Source organism: Notolepis coatsorum (genome assembly GCF_963971535.1).
Source record: "Notolepis coatsorum genome assembly, chromosome: 12".
In the NCBI taxonomy this organism is placed as follows: Eukaryota; Metazoa; Chordata; class Actinopteri; order Aulopiformes; family Paralepididae; genus Notolepis; species Notolepis coatsorum.
Window position 1 is genome coordinate 24,758,674 of NC_140176.1, and position 19,546 is coordinate 24,778,219.

The 19,546-nt window shown below is 42.0% G+C and overlaps 1 protein-coding gene across 1 annotated transcript in view; it reads left to right on the plus strand.

Moving 5' to 3' along the window:
- The window catches only part of LOC311238463 (NEDD4-like E3 ubiquitin-protein ligase WWP1), an 88,236-nt gene that overhangs the window by 25,595 nt on the left and 43,095 nt on the right, over window positions 1-19,546 (plus strand). The window contains exons 2-5 of the mRNA XM_084326543.1: window positions 12,506-12,562; window positions 12,933-13,023; window positions 13,635-13,773; window positions 18,176-18,300. Coding sequence (XP_084182669.1) covers window positions 12,954-13,023; window positions 13,635-13,773; window positions 18,176-18,300 — 334 coding nt within the window. The 5' untranslated portion in view covers window positions 12,506-12,562; window positions 12,933-12,953. The remainder of the gene's footprint in view (window positions 1-12,505; window positions 12,563-12,932; window positions 13,024-13,634; window positions 13,774-18,175; window positions 18,301-19,546) is intronic.

The window sequence follows — 19,546 nt, forward strand, 5'->3', positions numbered from 1 at the left end:
GCGATCTGCCGATCGGCCACCAGATGGCGCTCTTGAACCGCCAGAGGATTGAGAGGAGATCAGAACTGTGTGTGAAGGCTGCAGAGGGGAAATATGATTCTGATCACAGATTTTTGAAATATTGATATCAAAGACGAGTTACAGCGTCCTAGGCAACTTGAGCATGGCTAGGAAAGACGCCTAAACACGTTTCCGGCACTTAAAGTGTTAACGTATGCTAGCACTGAAATGGATGCCACAGTATTTAGCCCGAACAGCCCTAGTGTGGAGAGACAGGTATGGCGGCTACGCGGGACTAGTAAATTACTGACGGCACAGAATGGTAAATCGTTTTTTTTCTTTTTCTTTATGCACTTCTGAGTCGTCTAAGTTATGTGTCATCTAGTGGTCTCTTCCACCTAGTTATCATGGCAACCATTCTTCACGATTGATGAGATTGGTGTGTTTATTTTAAACATCTTTTAACACTTTGGCTGCCATGAAACGTGTTTAGACGTCATTGCCGGCCATGCTCAAGTTGCCGGAGGACGCTGTACAGCGTCCTTATATCAATATTTCAAAAATCTGCGATCGGATTCATATGTCCCCTCCGCTGGCCTGAGATCCACCAGGAGGACCCACTGAGCTCTTTGGCGGTTCAGGAGCGCCATCTGGTGGCCGATCGGCGCAATCGCTTAAACAGGAAGTGGCATAGAGGTTGTGCTGGACGTCCGTATTACTTCCGGGCACTCGCTATAGGTCCCGGCATTCTAGCTCGTCACAATACACAGTGATCGATTGCCAATAACTCGATAAACAACATGATTTGGACGTATATACCATTATACAAGCTGGAGATGGACCGGGTAAATCTACATCCCATAATGATAAGATTTCTACTCTACGATGATCGCCCAACGGCGCGCGGAGACTGGGGTGAGTTTTAGCGTGTAACGTTACCGTCTTCGATACTAACTGCTATTATCAACATTTGACCCACATTAGATGATTGGTATACCGCTGCCCACGGAATTATAAACGCCCCCTAGCCCATCCGGTCAACATCAGATGACGTGTAGTAACTTCTAGAAGTACGTCTAGTTGGAATTTTTTATATCGCGCTGATTGCCATAAAACTGTATTGCATCATCAATATAATGCATTTGGGGCTATAGATCACGTTCTGGAGAAAGCTGCAGAAAGAGATGAAAACATACTTATACATTAGACCATACTTTACTATGAATATGTGAATGAAAAAGTTTAACGTTGCTACACAATGAACAATACATATAGGACTTTGAATGGGCCCTAATAATGGCAATGTAGCAATAGAATTTAAAAAGTTATAGCCATGCAAAGAAGGGGTACTTCTCCATAGACAAATAGAGCCGGCAACCTATGGTATATCATGAATTTAACCCAAGGCAACCAAAGTGTTAAGATTCACATTTCACCTCAAAATGCAGTCAATTATAATTTCATTCACATCACATTTAATTATTTTCTCTGAATAATATGTTTGTTTTGTAGAAAGTAGCTTTGTTGTTTCTGCCATGTTTACTGTTAGGGATTTCCCCATTCAAAACTACCACAGTCATCCATCTCCTCTTTCTCTGGCTATAGGCTCCAGGCGTTTTTTTTGTCATTTGGTGTCATATATCATGGTTTTCGCAGACACTCAGGAACATGTTTTTGTTTATTTTCAAAGACGCAGGAGTAGGCGGATGATGTGTTTTGGAGATGTGTGTGAGCTCTACCAGGGCGCTATCTGTTTGCATGCTGTTTTGGCTGCCGGCCGCTCGGCTAGTAGTTTGTCAATGTTGTCATGACGACCAGACAGGTGAGAGGTTGTTAATGGCAGCCACTTCTCACAATGCCGTGTCATCACTCCGCTGCTGACACACAAGCATGCACACACACAAGACGCGCATTACATACCACACACGAGCACAGGGTCACAAAGTTAGCATGGGATCGAGGAGACAAGCGGGAGAAATGAGTGAAGCCACATCTCTCTCCCTCTTTTCACTTACACCACACGGAAAAGGAGAGGATGATTTGAGAGAAGGATGGAGGCAAGTTTGCCAGTGTATGTGGAACAATGGGTGGGACTCTCCTCTCTCCTCCTTTCGTCTCCCACCTTCCTTCACCTCTTCCCTTCCTGCTTATGCGGTCATTATGTTCCCACTCTGTCGGAGCATTTCTTTTCATTGTGTTGACTCTTCAGTCCTTGGGCTCTGCATCCCTTGGCTGCGGCCAGTCGGCCACACAGTAAAGCAACCCGCATCACAGAGCTAGGCCTGTCATGATAATCTCTCTCTCTCTCTCTCTCCTCTCTCTCTCTCTCTCTCTCTCTCTCTCTCTCTCTCTCTCTCTCTCTCTCTCTCTCTCTCTCTCTCTCTCTCTCTCTCTCTCCTTTTGTTAATATTCTCTAGAAATAAAAGTGTATTGCACTTTGAAACGGTTTCCTTGCATTATTACGCTATTATCATATTAGTGGAAATTTTTCTCAAAACTGCAATAATTTCTGGGACAATTAATCGGCCAGCAAAATGTGTTATCGTGACAGGCCTAAGCAGAGCACACAGTGACCGCTGACGGCCTCTTAGCTTAGAAAGAGCAGCTAGATTCTCAAACCTTTCACAACCCAAGGAGAGATGGACCCCTAGGCTATCGGAGAAGATCTTTTTAGGGTTTAGATGCTGTATACTGGATATGTACTGGTTAGGGATGCACCGATATGAAAATTGGCCACCAATACCGATACCGATTGTTCAACTAACACTATCGGCCGATACCGATACCGATACCGATATTTGTATATAAGTATTTGTAATTTTTTTAATTTTTTTTTTTAATTTTTTTTAATTTTTTTTTAATGAAACTACTGTATATTTGTATGTGTATGTTTGTATTTGTAGGCCTCTTTACTTACTTAAAAAAGGAAACATCAAGAAATATGTTTATGGTATCACTATCTCTCTCCCAGTATCGTCTGGCGGCCTGCAGAGGGATACTATTTTCTCAACCAGAGCTTTCAACCAATGCAATGGAACCATTCTGGCGGCCTGCAGCGGGATACTATTCTCTCAACCAGAGCTTTCAACCAATGCAATGGAACCATTTTGATTGACAGTCGATTCGGCCAATTACACCACACCGCTAGCACCCACCTCCTGCTGTCCTTACCACCAATCGGCAAGCGTTTATTCATTTTCTACTTTCGGGCATGCCGCCATTGTTCTGTTTGCGAGAGCGAATACGTTAGTTGCCCGGCCCGCCGACCAGCGCTCCACAGCATGACCAAATGAGACATAATGATTTTACTGCAACAAATGTTATAATAAAACAAAGCCTTTCTATACATTTGTCTGGTTGAAAACTTTATTAACAGATTGCAGAATGGGTAGTTTGGTACGCAGGGAACAAACTTAACTTTTTGACTTACCAGCCATTTGGCTGGTAGATTTTAAAAACTACCAGCCATCCAGATGTTTTACCAGCCAAAAATTATAAATAGCTTTTTAGTATATCGCCATGTGTTATTATTACTATATAATACTCTCGTATGCTATTTTCAATTAATATCATAAACAACATAAGGAATATTAGCATAATTTTGAGTGGACTGAAGGAATGAGTCAGCGTTAATAGTTTTAAATGCAAATAATTTATTGCGAATTTATTTACAATATGGAAGCAAAAGAATTAAAGAACATATTAAAACAACTTCAAACAAGATAAACAAATCCATACTTGCCACCTACAAGGCAACAAGGGATGTTAGCGGAGTCTGTAATGCATCCAGCCTTGTATGGAATAATAATATAATAATAGATAATAATAATAATACCGTCCACCCCTAATATAATATAATAATAATCTGGTCAGCAGCCTCCACTGATGTAGCGTGATTCAAACCCCCTCAATGTGCAGTTTCTAGTTAATCAGTTAGTCAGTTACGCAGCCTCCACTGATGTACAGTGACGAGTGAATCTGGTAGTTGGTTTATGACGTTACGAGTTAATCAGTCAGCAGCCTCCACTGATGTTATGACGTTACAAACGCGAAATAACATTATACATTATGCTCCGCGAAATAAAGAGAGCTTATTATTAATCAGTCAGCAGCAGCCTCCACTGATGTTATGACGTTACAAACGCGAAATCACATTATGCTCCGCGAAATAAAGAGAGCTTATTATTAATCAGTCAGCAGCCTCCACTGATGTTATGACGTTACAAACGCGAAATAACCAGGGTACAAAATATGCCTCCACATATTTGGTCAAATCAAATGCAAAATTAAATATCAGAGCACAATCAAAAACACGATTGCAGGTTTTTTTGTAGGCTAAAGAACGGATGAAGACAGACCTTGTGTGCGTCTCATGTTACAAACTTGATCTCGTGAGCAGAGCGCATCTCATTTACATTTAAAGGTTCATTGTTTGTAAACATTAGAACGGACACGTGAGACGTGACACACACACACACACAGTTTCACTTTCGTTTAAACTCACCACGCCCGCATCCAATAGGGGCCAGCTGCAGCCCCGGAGATTGTTCCAGATTGGGCAACTTTCGCCCGCTCCCACGACATTTCTCCCTCCAGCTGGAGGCTACTCATATCATATTAATGGCGACGCATGCAGTGGATTTTGTTGGCCGCCAGATGGCGCCCAGGCCTTAATTTATGACGGCCAAACATTAAATCTACCAGCCTGTGGCGGTGGGCGTGTGACTATTTTGTACCCTGTTGGTACGGAATGAGCAACGGAATGGAACTCAGCTATGAACGGACTAACGGAGTAATGCCTTGTTTACTGCTAACTTTCGGGTAAATAATATGCTTGTTATTGAACGTGTAACACTAACTATATAACGTTACGTTAATGCCACAAAACAAATGTTTGTGTCATTTTAACAGCAGATACTTTCTTAAATGCCATCTTCCCGAGAGAGGGTGTTGACGGGGAGTTGTGTTATTAATAGCATTGAACAGCTAACCGAAAGCTAGCGTTAACTATTGTTAAAGGTTTAGCCATAACGTTACCTTGGCTAAAGTTTGGGCTATTCATAATCCAGCAATAATGGCTGCAGACCTGCAAGCAAAGTACAGCAAGTTGGCAAAGGAGTATTCCAACGCAAATCACATTTTCACCAGTAACGTTAGTCTTGCATCTCCCGGTAGCTAATGAACGGACTCGAAGTAATGCCTTGCTGCTATGGGTAATAATAATATGCTGATGTTATTGTCCGTGTAACACTAAGTAACTATATAACGTTAATGCCACAAAACGAATGCCTTGTTAATCATAAAGTAACTTTGATGCAGTAGCTTGTGTGTGGGGGACGGCGGGCGTTGTGCAGGTAGGTCGCGAGTGAACTTTTTTTTTGTGCCTTTTGACGCTACAAAAATTTATGGTTATTTATCGGCGACTGCTATCGGCACATTTGAGCTTATAGGCCGATAGCAGTCAACAAGGCACTTATCGGCCGATACCGATACCCGACCGATATATCGGTGCACCCCTAGTACTGGTTCATTTTTGTCCAATGACAACAAACTAATGGTCCTAAATTGTAGATGATGGTCGGGTGTTGGAAGTTGGAGCGTGAAAAATGTGATTAGTTTGGCTAGCGAGCCAGTGAGTGCACACACTGCAGGCCACTTTGTTGTCTCTGCAGTAATCTCATTTTGTTATTTCAAAACTCGGTGGTAAAAGTAATGGATTGGATCGATACTCGTCGTATCAGCATGAAAAAGTGGTGTCTGTGCCTCCGTATCCAATGCCAATAGCCACGTAAAATCTAAAAGCAACGTGACCTTGAATTTCTGACTTTGTCCGTGATGGAAAAATAGATTTTCCCCTGAAAGTAGTTTTTCATTCCACTAAAGCAAGTGGTGTAGGTCTGTAAGTAACAGATGCTGGATCTCTCCAGCTAATGCTTAAAGTTTACTACTCTGAATCGCTGTTGACAGTGGCGGCAGTTCATCTGTGAGTGAGGTCCAGCTCACTAGGTCAATGATTCAAAACACAATTGCACCACTTTCAGAACAAGGCACTGTGGGGAGATAACCATGGGCGCTAAAACGAATGATGGAAACACCCATATAAAAAAAAATTCTACAGCTGAAATGTTCAATCTATGAACATTAGCCTATATGGATTGGAATTCGTTATATGATTTTTAGGGCTGTCGCCGTTTCCCCAAAATCAACAAATCCAAAGTAAAAGATAATTTGTTTCTAACTAATTAATTTTGTTATTTTAAGTAATCAGAGCCTTCTATTGCCCCAAGGCTTTTCATGACCGAGCGAAAGAGAGAGAGAGAGAAATTTGTCACATATAAACATACTGGTAAATGCACATGTTGCAAGACAGTTGTGATTACTTTACATTAATGGGATTACATGAATCTGGGACACTGGAAATCATACTGTGAAATGAACTGCCCTCCAATTGTTTATTCAAACACATATTTACATACTGAAGCCTAATGCCTGACACCTGATGGCTGTAGTGGAACAGGCCCGCACGTGATCATGACATTATAAACATGATAAACTAGTCAGTCAGGAGGAGTGCACTGCACACTACAGTGAGTTGACTAGGACTTCAATCATTAGCAAAAATATCCTCACATGCATGTGAGTTAAAACAGGGCAACAGATGGAAGTCCTGTTCATCTAATTGCAGCGTGCGGTGTGTTCCTTTTGACCCACTTAACTCCACTGGACCTGCAGCAACCTCCTGGACCGAGCACCGTAATCGACCAACTCTACTTGGCTCAGTCTGAAGTGAACATTATAAACAAGGAAATAATGGGGCGAAACATGGAAACGGTCATCTCCATCAGAAGTGAATGGGAGTGTACTTGGGTTAGAATAATTTGTCTGCTCTTTCAGTGACGAGAAAAAAGGACTCACGGCATAAAATGGAAGAAAGTAGTGCTGGTCAAAAATGGTATCAGCTTTGTTCTTCCAGTGTCAAAAGAAGGGACCCTTTGTACTAGGGCTGCTTGATTATGGCAAAAATCATAATCACAATTATTTTGATTGATATTGAAATCATGATTATTAAATAGGATTACTCATTGATTTGAAAACGCATGACGACAGCGTTTTACCTTTCTTCTCGACCAAAGGCTGCCTTTCTGTCATCTTCTACAACACGGTATGTGGCACAATAATCGTTTTATCTCGATTTATATTGTTCTCCTAATTGAAATTTTAACTTGATTAATCGCCCCCAGCCCTACTTTGTACTGGAATTGCAATTGACAGCTTAGAGCTTACTACTATTAATGTTGTAACAATGACTTGATATCTGTTGGTGCAAGTCGGCATGTCCTGGCCGAAAGCATACACGGAGATGGTGGAAGATGCATAGCCTCAGTGTCCTGAGAGATACAGGAGGACAAAACGATCCGAGGAAATACTGAATAACGCTTACAGCTGTATAATGGACAGTAAGCAGTGCTGACGGATGGTAGATACAACAATATGATGATTATGATAGAATACCGCTGAATTGACAGATGGTAATTAATGGCTACATCCGTATGAATAATGCTGACTAATGATTGATGGGAGGGGTTGAGGTTTTATTTCATCCCTCCAAGAGTGGTCTGTCAGAAAGCTTGAATTCTAGGGGGTGGGGGGATAAATCATGTGCTATTGTTATTGAAATAATCATGAAATTGAATTATTCCTCATTTTATAGGAGAACCTGTGATACCCTCATAATGACCCCTGCCCTGGGGGTCTCTGTCATATCATAAGGGAGATTAGAGAGCGGACGCTCAGGTTTCCAATGGGAGTAAAGATGTCCAACTGTGGCCTAAAGAGCCATGAACATGTCCAGCGACATTGAGCCATGGCAATGCATGAACTGTACATTGATGTCAGCATTCTGGATTCCCGGATCTGGGGAAACTGGAAACGGTTGCTTGCTTCCCTTGGACAAACGAAGCAACAGTTGTGATTGGAGTATCAGGAAAAGATTCAAGAAAAGAAGGCATGGTTTGAGATAGTACAGTAGGTAAATTTGGGACTGAAGCCTCTGAAGAGGCATTTTGTGTACAGTATGTGTTCTACATGTGCGCATGGATGAGTCTGTGTGTTCGAGAGAGAAGAGTACAATGGTGTCCTTCTCTTGGAGAACAACCCTTCAACTCTAATCTGCTGGCAGCCCTCTGACTCCACTCCACTCTGTTCACTTAGCTCAAGATACTGAGTGGGAGCGTGTTTGTGTGTCCATGAGCGCGTGCATGTGTGTGATCATTCAGTGACTCTTGACCTGATTGCCTTCTCTTATGGTAGATTAGCCATTAGGGCTGGTTGGGCGATATGGCCAAAAATTATATAACGATATGATAATGTTATCATATCACTCGATATCGATAATTATCGATTTTGTTATAAGTATTAAACACATATATATATTTTTTAACAGATAACAGATGTATGTTTATTTTGCAGCAATTCTTTGTCGTTGCCGCCATCTTTAGTGTTACATTACCCTCACACTCCAGTTCTCAGGCTGCAGCTGGTTTGAAAGCGAAAGTAAACCGGCTTCTCTGCTGGCTGTGGCTCCAGGGGAGTTGAACAGTTCTGGCTCTGCTAGTTTATTTTCTATCTTTTGGCGCTTTTTTGGTGGACAAACCACCGCACATGTGCACCGTGACTCGCGACTGGAGACTAGCTCTGCTAGCACACATAGCCTACTGTGTACAGACGGTTTCAAACTGTATTTTAAATTAGAAAGCAAACTAAATAAATGGACAAGAGAAAAATAAATCTCAATTTGGTCAGTATTGTCATTTGGACAAGCAAAGCCATTACTTTAAGTTGCAGGCAAGAAAGACAAGTCTGTCCACTGTCTCTGGTTTTAAAACTGCCATGTTGCAGGTCAAATTTTAAATTTGTAATTATTTAAATTCTTTTATATATATATATTTTTTATCCACTTTTTCAATTTTTTCTCCCATCCCAATTTAGCCGTGCCAATTCTCCCCTTCCCTGTCTTGAACGTTGCTCGCATATGCCCCCCACTGGCCGGTTGTAGGGAGGATAGAAGCCTTGTATCACGTGTCCCCTCCGATACACGAGGAGGCAGCCTGTCACATCTTTTCACCTGCCAGCGCGGACTCTCATTGGCGAGGTGTAACGTGTGGGAGGCTCACACTACCCCCTCCATTTCCTGTCTCTGCTGTGCAGGCGTCCCCCAACCGACCTGTAGGAGTCGCTGTCCACAACGTCCAGATTACCACCCATCGACTTCCACCCACTAACATTCTTTTATATTTTTTTAATTATCAATCGCTATCGATTTATCGCCCCGGCCCTATGGTAGATGAGGGCCTTATACTATATGTAGAATTCTCTCCATATCTCTCTCCGTCTTCCAATTCTAAACACTCCAGGCCATTGTACAGTCAACCCCACTTCTGTGGAGAAAAGGCTAATCACTGGTTGTCTTTTGAACGGTGATGGAATGGAACCATGCATGGCTACTTCTTTGCTGATTATTGGACCTACATCTTAGCAGCATAGCTGTTAATGGAGACCTTTCAAAGGGAGACTGACCAGGTCCTTCTCACTTCCTGTAATGCGTCACATGAGCTGCACATGGCGAGCTTACTCCATTTATTTTTTATTTATTTAAAACCACCATTTATTCAGTTAGTTCTATTTGCCACTCCTTGCAACGCGTTGCAAGTAATTTTGAGAGCTCAGGGAGAATTCAGGGTCTTTCCTGGCTTTGAGAAAAACATCGGAGGTAACATTGCTAGTGGAGTCGGTTTCACATGGTGATAAGGGTTTGAATGCCTCCTCTATGATACATAATAATAACTTGGGGGGGGCTAAGATAAGAAGAGCCCTATGCAACGTCAAAACACACGTTTGAATTTGATACTGAATTTGGTCAGAAGAACTATTATGCAAGGAATGTACAGAACGTACAGAGAATCTCAGAATTTCGCCAGAAAAAGCATTTACAGGGCTCTACGCTAACCTTTTGGCTTTTTCCCAAGGAGCACATGTCTGGACACTAAGGACTCAGGAGGCGAGGATGCAAAGCATGTTAGACCATTGGAACCGTTGCTCGCAGAGTTTCCGTTGCACATGGAAGCAGCGTGACTCGAGATGAGTTGTACAGAGCTGGTCCGCACTGATCCGTGTCTATTATGAAATGACAATTGCGCATTGACTACGCAAAGCGATAGCTCGCACACTGTGCTCCTAAATTATTTTTCTGGTTCGCACAAATCAATTTTTAGGGGCAAATGCGAGTGAAATGCTCGCACTGTAGAGTCCTGATTTAGACCGCCAACGACTTTAAGCTTTTATTACGCACTGAAAACCCGTATGAATGTGTGTGTTGTGGTTGCGTTTACTTGTGCGTATATTTGTGCATCTACTTCTTTCCCCTGTCTGTGCTTCTCACAAGGTTCCTGTGTGTTCTCTGATTTGTGTCGTATTATCCAGGCTTGCAACACTGGTAACGATGTGGCCTCTGGATGCACCTTTTTCTTCTTTCTACTTTAACCATGTGGATGTGGGCAGGTCTACCAAAAGCAGGCTGCTGCTGACGCTTTATTTAATAGGCCCAATCTAGAACCAATTTAAATAAGTTCAGTTTCAACAGAAGGGATTGTCAGTATGTGGCAGCTAAACATTTTGTAATCATTGCAGAACATGTATTTGGGATATGGTTGGTCAGATAAGGGGCGCAGGATTCAGCTGGTGGTGCGGCAGCTCCTATAGTCTCTGTTTCTGCTCCAGGATATGATTTGTGATGTGGCTGTGGTGGAAGAATTGCAGTTGTGACAGAGGGCAGCTTCAGAGCTAGGTGAAATTCTTATTATATTTCCATGGGCGAGAACGTTTCCCAGCTAACGTACTAGCAGCTAACGTTGTCATGTTCGCAGTGTTATCAGTGTTACCAGGTCGGTACTAGGGATGGGTACCTTTCACATTTGAACCGATACCGGTACCGGTACCGGTACCTGTGAATCGATACCGGTACCCAACGGTACCTTTTTTCGGTACAAGAAATTTAATTTACCTACCTCAGTCGTAAAAAAAAAAATCCAAACTTCAAATAACTACAATTTCGACAGTTTTCGGCTTGTCATTGCTCCGACTGCTTTGTTGTTGAATCAAGTCAAATCCTAGGTAAGCATATATTGTGCGTGTGAACGTTGACATGAAAAGAAAAAAGGTAAAAAAAAATAATAAAAAAAAATAACAATAATAATAAAAAACTTTTTTTCTTTTATTTTTTTTAAAAAAAAAATCGGTTTCTCACTTGATTCGATACTCGGTAGTACCGACGTGTTTCGGTTCGGTGCCTCAAAAGTACCGAATTCGGTACCCATCCCTAGTCGGTACCGTTCATGTGCGTCATTTTGAAACATCTCATTCACATTCATTGACAAAATGACAAGTGGCTCAATTGTATACAACAATACTACGGCTTCTGGTCTGAATTTTTATTTAAATAAAAGTCATAAAAGCAAAATATGAATAGGTTTCTGGAATTTGTGAATCGATTTGTGAATCGAGAGATAGAATCACGATTCGTATGTGAATTTATTTTTGTTGCACAAGCTAGCATTCTTTCCAGGAAGAAAAGCATTAATTCCGAAAGTTACATCACTGACGCTTGAAATATGTGAGCTTAGTGAAACAACATGGCAAACGTACAACACGTTTATACCATGTAACATCTCCTGTCTCTTTCTTCATCTTTCTTTTCTGTTCTCCCAGCTATTACTTGTAGCTGTTATACTACCTGGCTACCTAGCGAATTGTACCCAGCATGCCGTTCAGTTCAGCGCTGTAACAGATTATGTCAAATTATGTCCTGTGTTGAAACTATTCGGCAAACTATTAGCTTTTTTGAAATGTAGCGAATATTCGAAAATGTATTTATGTATCCATAATTGATATAGGCCTACTACTACTTTAGGTTAGGCTATATGTTTTAAATGAGTGTGTGGGGGGAGGGGGGGCTTTGCTGGCGTTGCACTGCTGACACATATAATTCTCTCTCTTCCCATCTGCCCCGGCTGTGCCCACTTATCAGCCCCTATCTCCTTAATTGGGTTTCTCCTAAGCTGCTCAAAGTCTAAGCCTATATCGACGGATCAGCCTGCCGCTGTGATCGTCTAGTCATATCAAAGCCTAGGCCTACTTGGAACCAGTGTGTAGGATCAGAAGGCACAGCTGGCTTGTTGAGCTGAAGTTCGACTGATTTAATTAGGTCGTTTACTTTTATGCTGGATTGCTTTGTCACCCATGGTTCCTCACCTCTGCCCGCTGCTCTCTGTAACGGCTGAGGAATGAACCTCAAGATCTTTTTCTCATATCTTTGTCTTCTGTGAAGAAAGCAAGCAAACAAGCAGTGAGGATTGACGTACATCGAAGAAGAGGCTGAGATCAAAACCATTGTGGTTTATACCAGCTGAGCCCAGACTGTGCCCTAACTACTTCCTGTTTCCTGTTGCAGGGGAACCATGGGACACGGAGTGGGCTGAACCGGAGGGCCTAGTAACACGCACCAATCGTGAGTGGACCTACAGTATCCCCCCCTGTGTTTAACAATACGATTAGCACTTTGATTGTCCCACGTAATGCTTGGTTGTGTAACTTGTGTATGTACACTTTGTACTGAGGAGGTACTAAACGAACAGTGATAGTTAATCTAGTTTTATTCAATCATAGCCTCTCTTAAACACTTAAGTGTTGGCAGTGGATAGGCCATGTAGTAGACGACATGAATCACAGATGGTCCAGTTGCCCTGCCTGTCTTCAGAGTTGATGGTTGTTGTGTGTGTGTGTGTGTGTGTGTGTGTGTGTGTGTGTGTGTGTGCTCCTGGTTGTTGTTGTTGTTGTGTGTGTGTGTGTGTGTGTGTGTGACTGTGTGTGGTCCCCAGGCTTCCACTGTGGTGTATGACATGGCCACGGCCTCGTCTAGAACAGAGTGCAGCAATAACCACGGAGGATCATCCCAGCTCCATGCCATTGGTGAGGCCAGACAGATTAGCCTGAATACACACACCGTCTATTAATAACACATGTTCCTAATTGAATACCTTGGACGAAGAACCATATGACTCTGTTTAAAGTTTTTCATAGGAGTGATGTGTTCAAACTTTTATTATCTGAAGAGGGTAAGTTAGAACATTGTGTACATTCATAGTTAAAGACAGTCGAGTGTATCACATTCACACTCCCAGGTGATTTGGATTGACTTTACAGCTGCAAATACATGGGCCTCAAAAAACGGAGTTATATGGTTTTTCAGTGCAAGGGTTCAATTATGTTTTATTGATGAGGCTGTGGACAATTCTACCATGTAAATGGCTGCTGATGAGCAATGCAGCACAAAATGTATAATATGAAACCATGAGTAACTTTTTGTTGCCAGCAAACTGGTGATTGTTTGTTGTTTACATCATCTGACTTGTTTGTGCTCATGTAAATCAAATGACCTTACATCAGCTAATATCTCAAGTAGCGTGCGGTTTGGACGAAGACAGTCCTCTGCCGATGTGGTGATGTAATGAAACGAGATGAATTGGGTCCATCGATGGGTTACCGTCACCGACTTGACTCCTCGTCTGTCTTTTGTCCAGTTTCCTGTGCCAAGCTCAAGAGGAAGAAGAGTCTGTTTGGGACGGCCATCTATGTGGAGGTGACAGCTGAGGGGGAGTCGCGCCGCACGGCCAAATCACACAGCTCCTCCAACCCCAAGTGGGACGAGAGGCTGACTCTGTAAGTACCCTACCCCCCATCTCTCTCTCCTCTATCCAGTTTGTTTGTGTGTGGGCGTTAGGGCTGAACAATTTGGGCGGGGGGTCACAATGCAATTATTTTGACAGATATTGCGATATGATTCACGATGTTAGAGGGACTGATCATTTTTGGTTTGTCATTTTCTGTCTGTACCAAACTAAACGGGTTCCTTGAGTCTGTGGAATGGGATTTGTAGGCCTCTCTGCAGCACCACAATGCTTCATTCAGAGTGGTCTTTTGCCTTTATTAAAATGTTGCAGCCTCCTGCGATGAAATTGCACTAGAGCCATGTTGTTGCGATGCAGGGATGGAGTAGGCAGCTGTGTGGAGGGGGGAGGGAGGGTGGAGGGGGGTGTGTTGATGTCTATCTAAGACTTTATAACAATCTTATGAACCATACACATGGTTGTTGGGACATGCTTTCAGAAGCTCAGTCCAAGTCCTTATTTTTAGGGATAGAATCTGAAATATTTGACATAACCATGACATGACAGAAACCTTCTGAGAGTGCAATAGTCGGGTGAGTCACCAGCGCTGGCCTGTAACCGTGTATATTGTTATGACTCCCTGTCTTGTGGCTAAATGGTAGAGACGTCATTGCGGATGCTAATTGTCTCGATTGGGTAATTATCTCTGAGAAAATGACCGCTGCTCTGCGGTTGTCGCATGTCTTTTCCCAATGGCTTTTTGGCTAATGGATGGTTCTACCCGAGGCCACAGTCCCAGGTTGTTGCTCTGGGCAACTTCTGCTACTGTGACATCCCTGCTTGTGTTTCTAGACATAAGGGAAGGAATAGGACGCCGTCCATCAGGGGAATGAATCGGCGGTGGCCGTGCAGCCCGCGGTGCGGTGGAGATGTTATCAGAGGTGTTCTGAGAGGAAGATGACGAATGACTGTGGGAAACTGAAGGCCTCTTGAATGCTGTGTTGTTTTCATCTGACGTTGACTCACTCATGGACTCTTAATAAAATCTCTCTTATTACCTCTCCCCACCCATGCTATCTGTTGCTTAAAGGAATATAAAAAAAATCAAACACTTGGGTCCCGTTGTGGGGAAAGGTTTCTACATTGGTCCTTCTGTTAGCCCCAGAAATGGCATATTATTATTATTAGCATTCCTCAAAGGGACACTGCTAGCTGTAAAAGGAAATGCTAATAATGCTAACATATAATTTCAAGGAAACTGAAAGACAAATTTAGGACGTTTTCCTCAGTTTATTCTAAGTTTTCAGAAATCCACACTCTGTAGACCGGAAATGTACATGCATTTCCAGTCTTTCTGCAATGCCTGAGTGTTAAAATACTGATGCCACTTTCAGTCACCTCACCTGTTTGACCCCTCATCTCTTCATCACTCAGCAGCACACAAGACTGCAGCCGTTCCACTTCTGATCCTCCTCGCCCTTTTTATACTGTATCCATGCAGGCCGATCTTTATTAAGATCCCCATTAGTCTTCCTGGGCTCCATACATAACATATAAACATGACAATAGATGAGACATTTACAGACAAACACCCAAGTGGTATTAAAATCAGAGAGTGATCATATCCTTTTTCTCAAACATATTACTATATAACATACCATATTCATAATCATACATAGTACAATATATATATTACAAAATACTGTATATATTAATATGCACTAAATTCACAAGCAGTGAGAAACCGTTAGGGGTGTAAAGGTACACGTATCCGTACCGAACCGTTTCAGTACTGGACCTTAGGTTCAGTACGGCTGTGTACTGAACAAATACAACGGTATGTTAACCACTAACGACGGCTGTTTTTTTCACAATCTAAAAACAATTTTTTTTTTTTTTTTTTTAACAAGTCGATTATTAATTTCAATATAGAATATTTGTTGACAGCCCTATAAGTACAATTAGTTACTGCACACTACATCACCCCTGAGTGGAACATGGAAAGCCAAACTTTCCCCCACTGTACTGAAAACCCATACCAAACCGTGACTTCAAAACCGAGGTACGTACCGAACCGTGGTTTTTGCGTACCATTACACCCCTAATAAACATACAATACATACATCTTCTGCAGTATTTTACCTTGATTCATAGGCACTGGAAATACAGTACATACAAACTCTTACCACCTATTTGTATAGACTATTGATATTCCTATCACTAAAAATGTTATTTAATGAAAATAAATAACTATAGGTGTGTGTGTATGTATATACAGTATGTACAGAATGTGTTTATAGGCGTAGGGCTGTTAGATGTTGTTTAAGTTGTCTTTTAAAACTTGTTTTGGTTTGTGCTTTAGCAATCTGCTCTGGAAGTGAGTTCCATGCAACCATGGTTCTATACAGCTTTTTGATTTGGAAAAGGTCATGGATGCCTGCTCGGGCTACGGCTTATATATATTGACCAAATCAAATAAAAATAGTGGTATTCCCTTAGAAAAGGAAAGTGCCATGCATAATTTTGTGTTTGAAGAGCAACTTGCTATTTATTAGTTGTCTCTACCTAAATTATGCTAAATCCCCTGATGACATCAATGTTGCACTTCACTTTAGTTGATTGGTATGTTAGAGAGAGTTTATGAGAGCAAAATCAAACACATATTGGCTGTAGGGGTGCACCGATATATATCGGTCGCGTATCGGTATTGGCCGATATGTGCCTTGTTGACTGCAATCGGCCTATCGGCCGATAAGATAAAATGTACCTATGGCAGTGGCCGATAATTATCAAAATAAAAAATATATATAATTTAAAACTTAAAAAAATATATATATATATAATAAATATAAATATCCTCAAACTAAATCCTCAATTTGAATAAAGTGATTAATCTGATTAAATTAGTCACATTTAATCAACTTTCTTTAATGAATATAACTCATCAGTTTCGTCAACATAAATAATCCAATAAGGGCACGGTTGGTACGAAAGTGATGGTAACGTCTTGATGGAGCGCCGAGTGCCAAGCGGAGGCAGATAGGCTACATCATTATGATAAATGTTTTATTTTTATGATGAGTCATATTATACTATAATAATATAATACTATTAGTGTAGCCTAATCTTTATCTGCAACTGTGAAGAAAAACCCCATTGGTTTAAACAGAATGAATAGAAAAATATATATAATCTTTTAAAAATCTTTTTGTAAATCGAATTTATTTATTTTTTGTTGTTGAATTTTATTTTATTTATTTTTTGCCAGGACACAGATATCGGTATCAGCCGATTGTGTTATTTGAACAATCGGTATCGGCCGCACATGTTCATATCGGTGCATCCCTAATTGGCTGAGTAATGGCAATGGTATTGATCACAGACTGATCTTAGTGTGGAGTCAATGAGATTACTGTCCACGACAAGCTGTCCAAGTTCGGCAAAGCCACAGTGTGCTTATCAAGGGAGGGTTGGAGCTGCACTCTGTGTCTGGTATTATTGATCCTCCACCACCCCTCTATGAAGTACAAGTCAAATATGCATAAATTGATTGAACCTTTGAACTTCAACACTGCATTTATGCGCAAGTCTGGTTTCCCTTGAGGTAGAGGGGGAACGCTCACATCAATCAGAGAGCCTTCCTCAAGGATTGTGAAGAGCTATTATCAGAGCACACCACATCAACCATGCACACCCATACACAACATTCAGTGGAGGCACAATCAGTCATACGATAGCATTCCTAATCTAGTCTAGAATCTCTAATTGCTTGTTCCATATATTGCCTGATAGGGTTATTATGCTTCAACACTGTTAGGCCAAGACCATTGGCAGTCATGATAGATGACTCTCAGTGGTGAGAGATTATGCACCGTTTAATCTTCACGCAGTGAGAGTAATTTGTCCAACTCACTACCATTCTAATGGTACGCCATGTTACTATGCTGATAGTCTCACAGATTGATGAGTTACTTTTCTATGTGTGGGTATTATATAATGACGCCTACACTGCTAATCGACTGCTCTGCTTGTTACTTTCTTAGCTGGACTGTTGTGAACAGTTATTCAAGGCCTCGGTTCTGCTGCGTCATGTAACGCTCACGTGTCCGTGATGCTGTGTGTCGTGCGCATAGTGTACTGTTACCGTCATGTCTGGTGTTTAACTATTCACATCCCATCAGAGAAAGGAACTGTTACAAACCAGTGTCAAGCCATGATGATTGGTCAGAGCTAGGAAGGCCTCTACTGTCATGTAACTGTGTGTGTGTGTGTGTGTGTGTGTGTGTGTGTGTGTGTGTGTGTGTGTGTGTGTGTGTGCATTCGTACAAGTGTGTATTTTATTTGCGTTTGTGTTGAGTGTGTTTAAGGCTAACAACACAATATATTTATTTGTCTGCTGAAGGTGTCCTTTTATGACGGTTCAGGAAATTGACCCTGTGTGTGTGTTTCTTCAGGAATGTAACGCCACACACACAGGTGGACTTCAAGGTATGGAGCCACCACACCCTGAAGGCAGACGCTCTGCTGGGCAAAGCCACGCTAGACCTCCTGCAAGCTCTGGAGCAGCACGACAGAAAATGTATGTATAGACACGCACACACACGCACATGCACACACACCCACACACACACACACACGTTTGTATTCATATACTTAGTTCTATTAGGCGCTTCCATTTACTACATAGCGTTTTGCTTTGGTTGCACTTTTGAGTATGTGTCAGGGTTTTTTACAGTGGCCCCCAGAAGTCTGAACTTACCCTTTGACCTTAAAACAGCCCCATGTCCTACTGAGGACCAACCGCATGTCCTACTAACCTTAAAACAGCCCCTTGTCGGGCACCCAAGTGGCGACCCATGTAACACGCTGCGTCGCGAAGCGGCCGACCCGGGTTCGATTCCAAACAGCCCCATGTCCTACTAACCTTAAAACAGCCCCATGTCCTACTAACTTTAAAACAGCCCCATGTCCTACTAACCTTAAAACAGCCCCATGTCCTACTAACCTTAAAACAGCCCCATGTCCTACTAACCTTAAAACAGCCCCATGTCCTACTAACCTTAAAACAGCCCCATGTCCTACTAACCTTAAAACAGCCCCATGTCCTACTAACCTTAAAACAGCCCCATGTCCTACTAACCTTAAAACAGCCCCATGTCCTACTAACCTTAAAACAGCCCCATGTTCCACTGAGGACCAACCACATGTCCAAACAAGTGTTTTACTCGTATTTCTATCTATTTGGTTTGGGGACATTTGGACTTTCCCTTATGACCCTGCCTCACTTCTCTCCCTGTCTTTTCGGCTACTTAACAGAAGATAACAGGATGCGCATGTTGGCTGGCATCCTTTTCATTTGTGGCACAACCAGACAATAGACGGGTGTTTGGGGCCGTCTAGCCAACATCAGTATCACGTTTGCTAACCCCCCACCCCTTCTACTGCTCTCCTCCTGTCGCTGTCTCGTTTCTCTCCTTGATCTCCTTTCCTCTCCTCTCCTCTGCCCTCCATCTTGAGGGATGTATGGGCTATGTATGCAGTGCACAGATGTGTGTATATGATACACAGTGTAGGAGTTCGTTTTTGGTTTGTTTAGAGAAACTCGTGAAAGGTATGTATGTATCTAGTAGAGGTGGGCATAGATTAATTTTTTTAATCTAGATTAATCTATCTGCAATCCTGGATTTAATCTAGATTAATCTAGATTAAAATGGCTCAAAAAAAGAAAAGAAAAACCTGCCGAAGGCATTCAAAATATGTGTGTTCTACCCAAATAATGACCAGAAGTAAGTCCTTACTTTTTCTTTCCTCCTTATGTTTCTCAG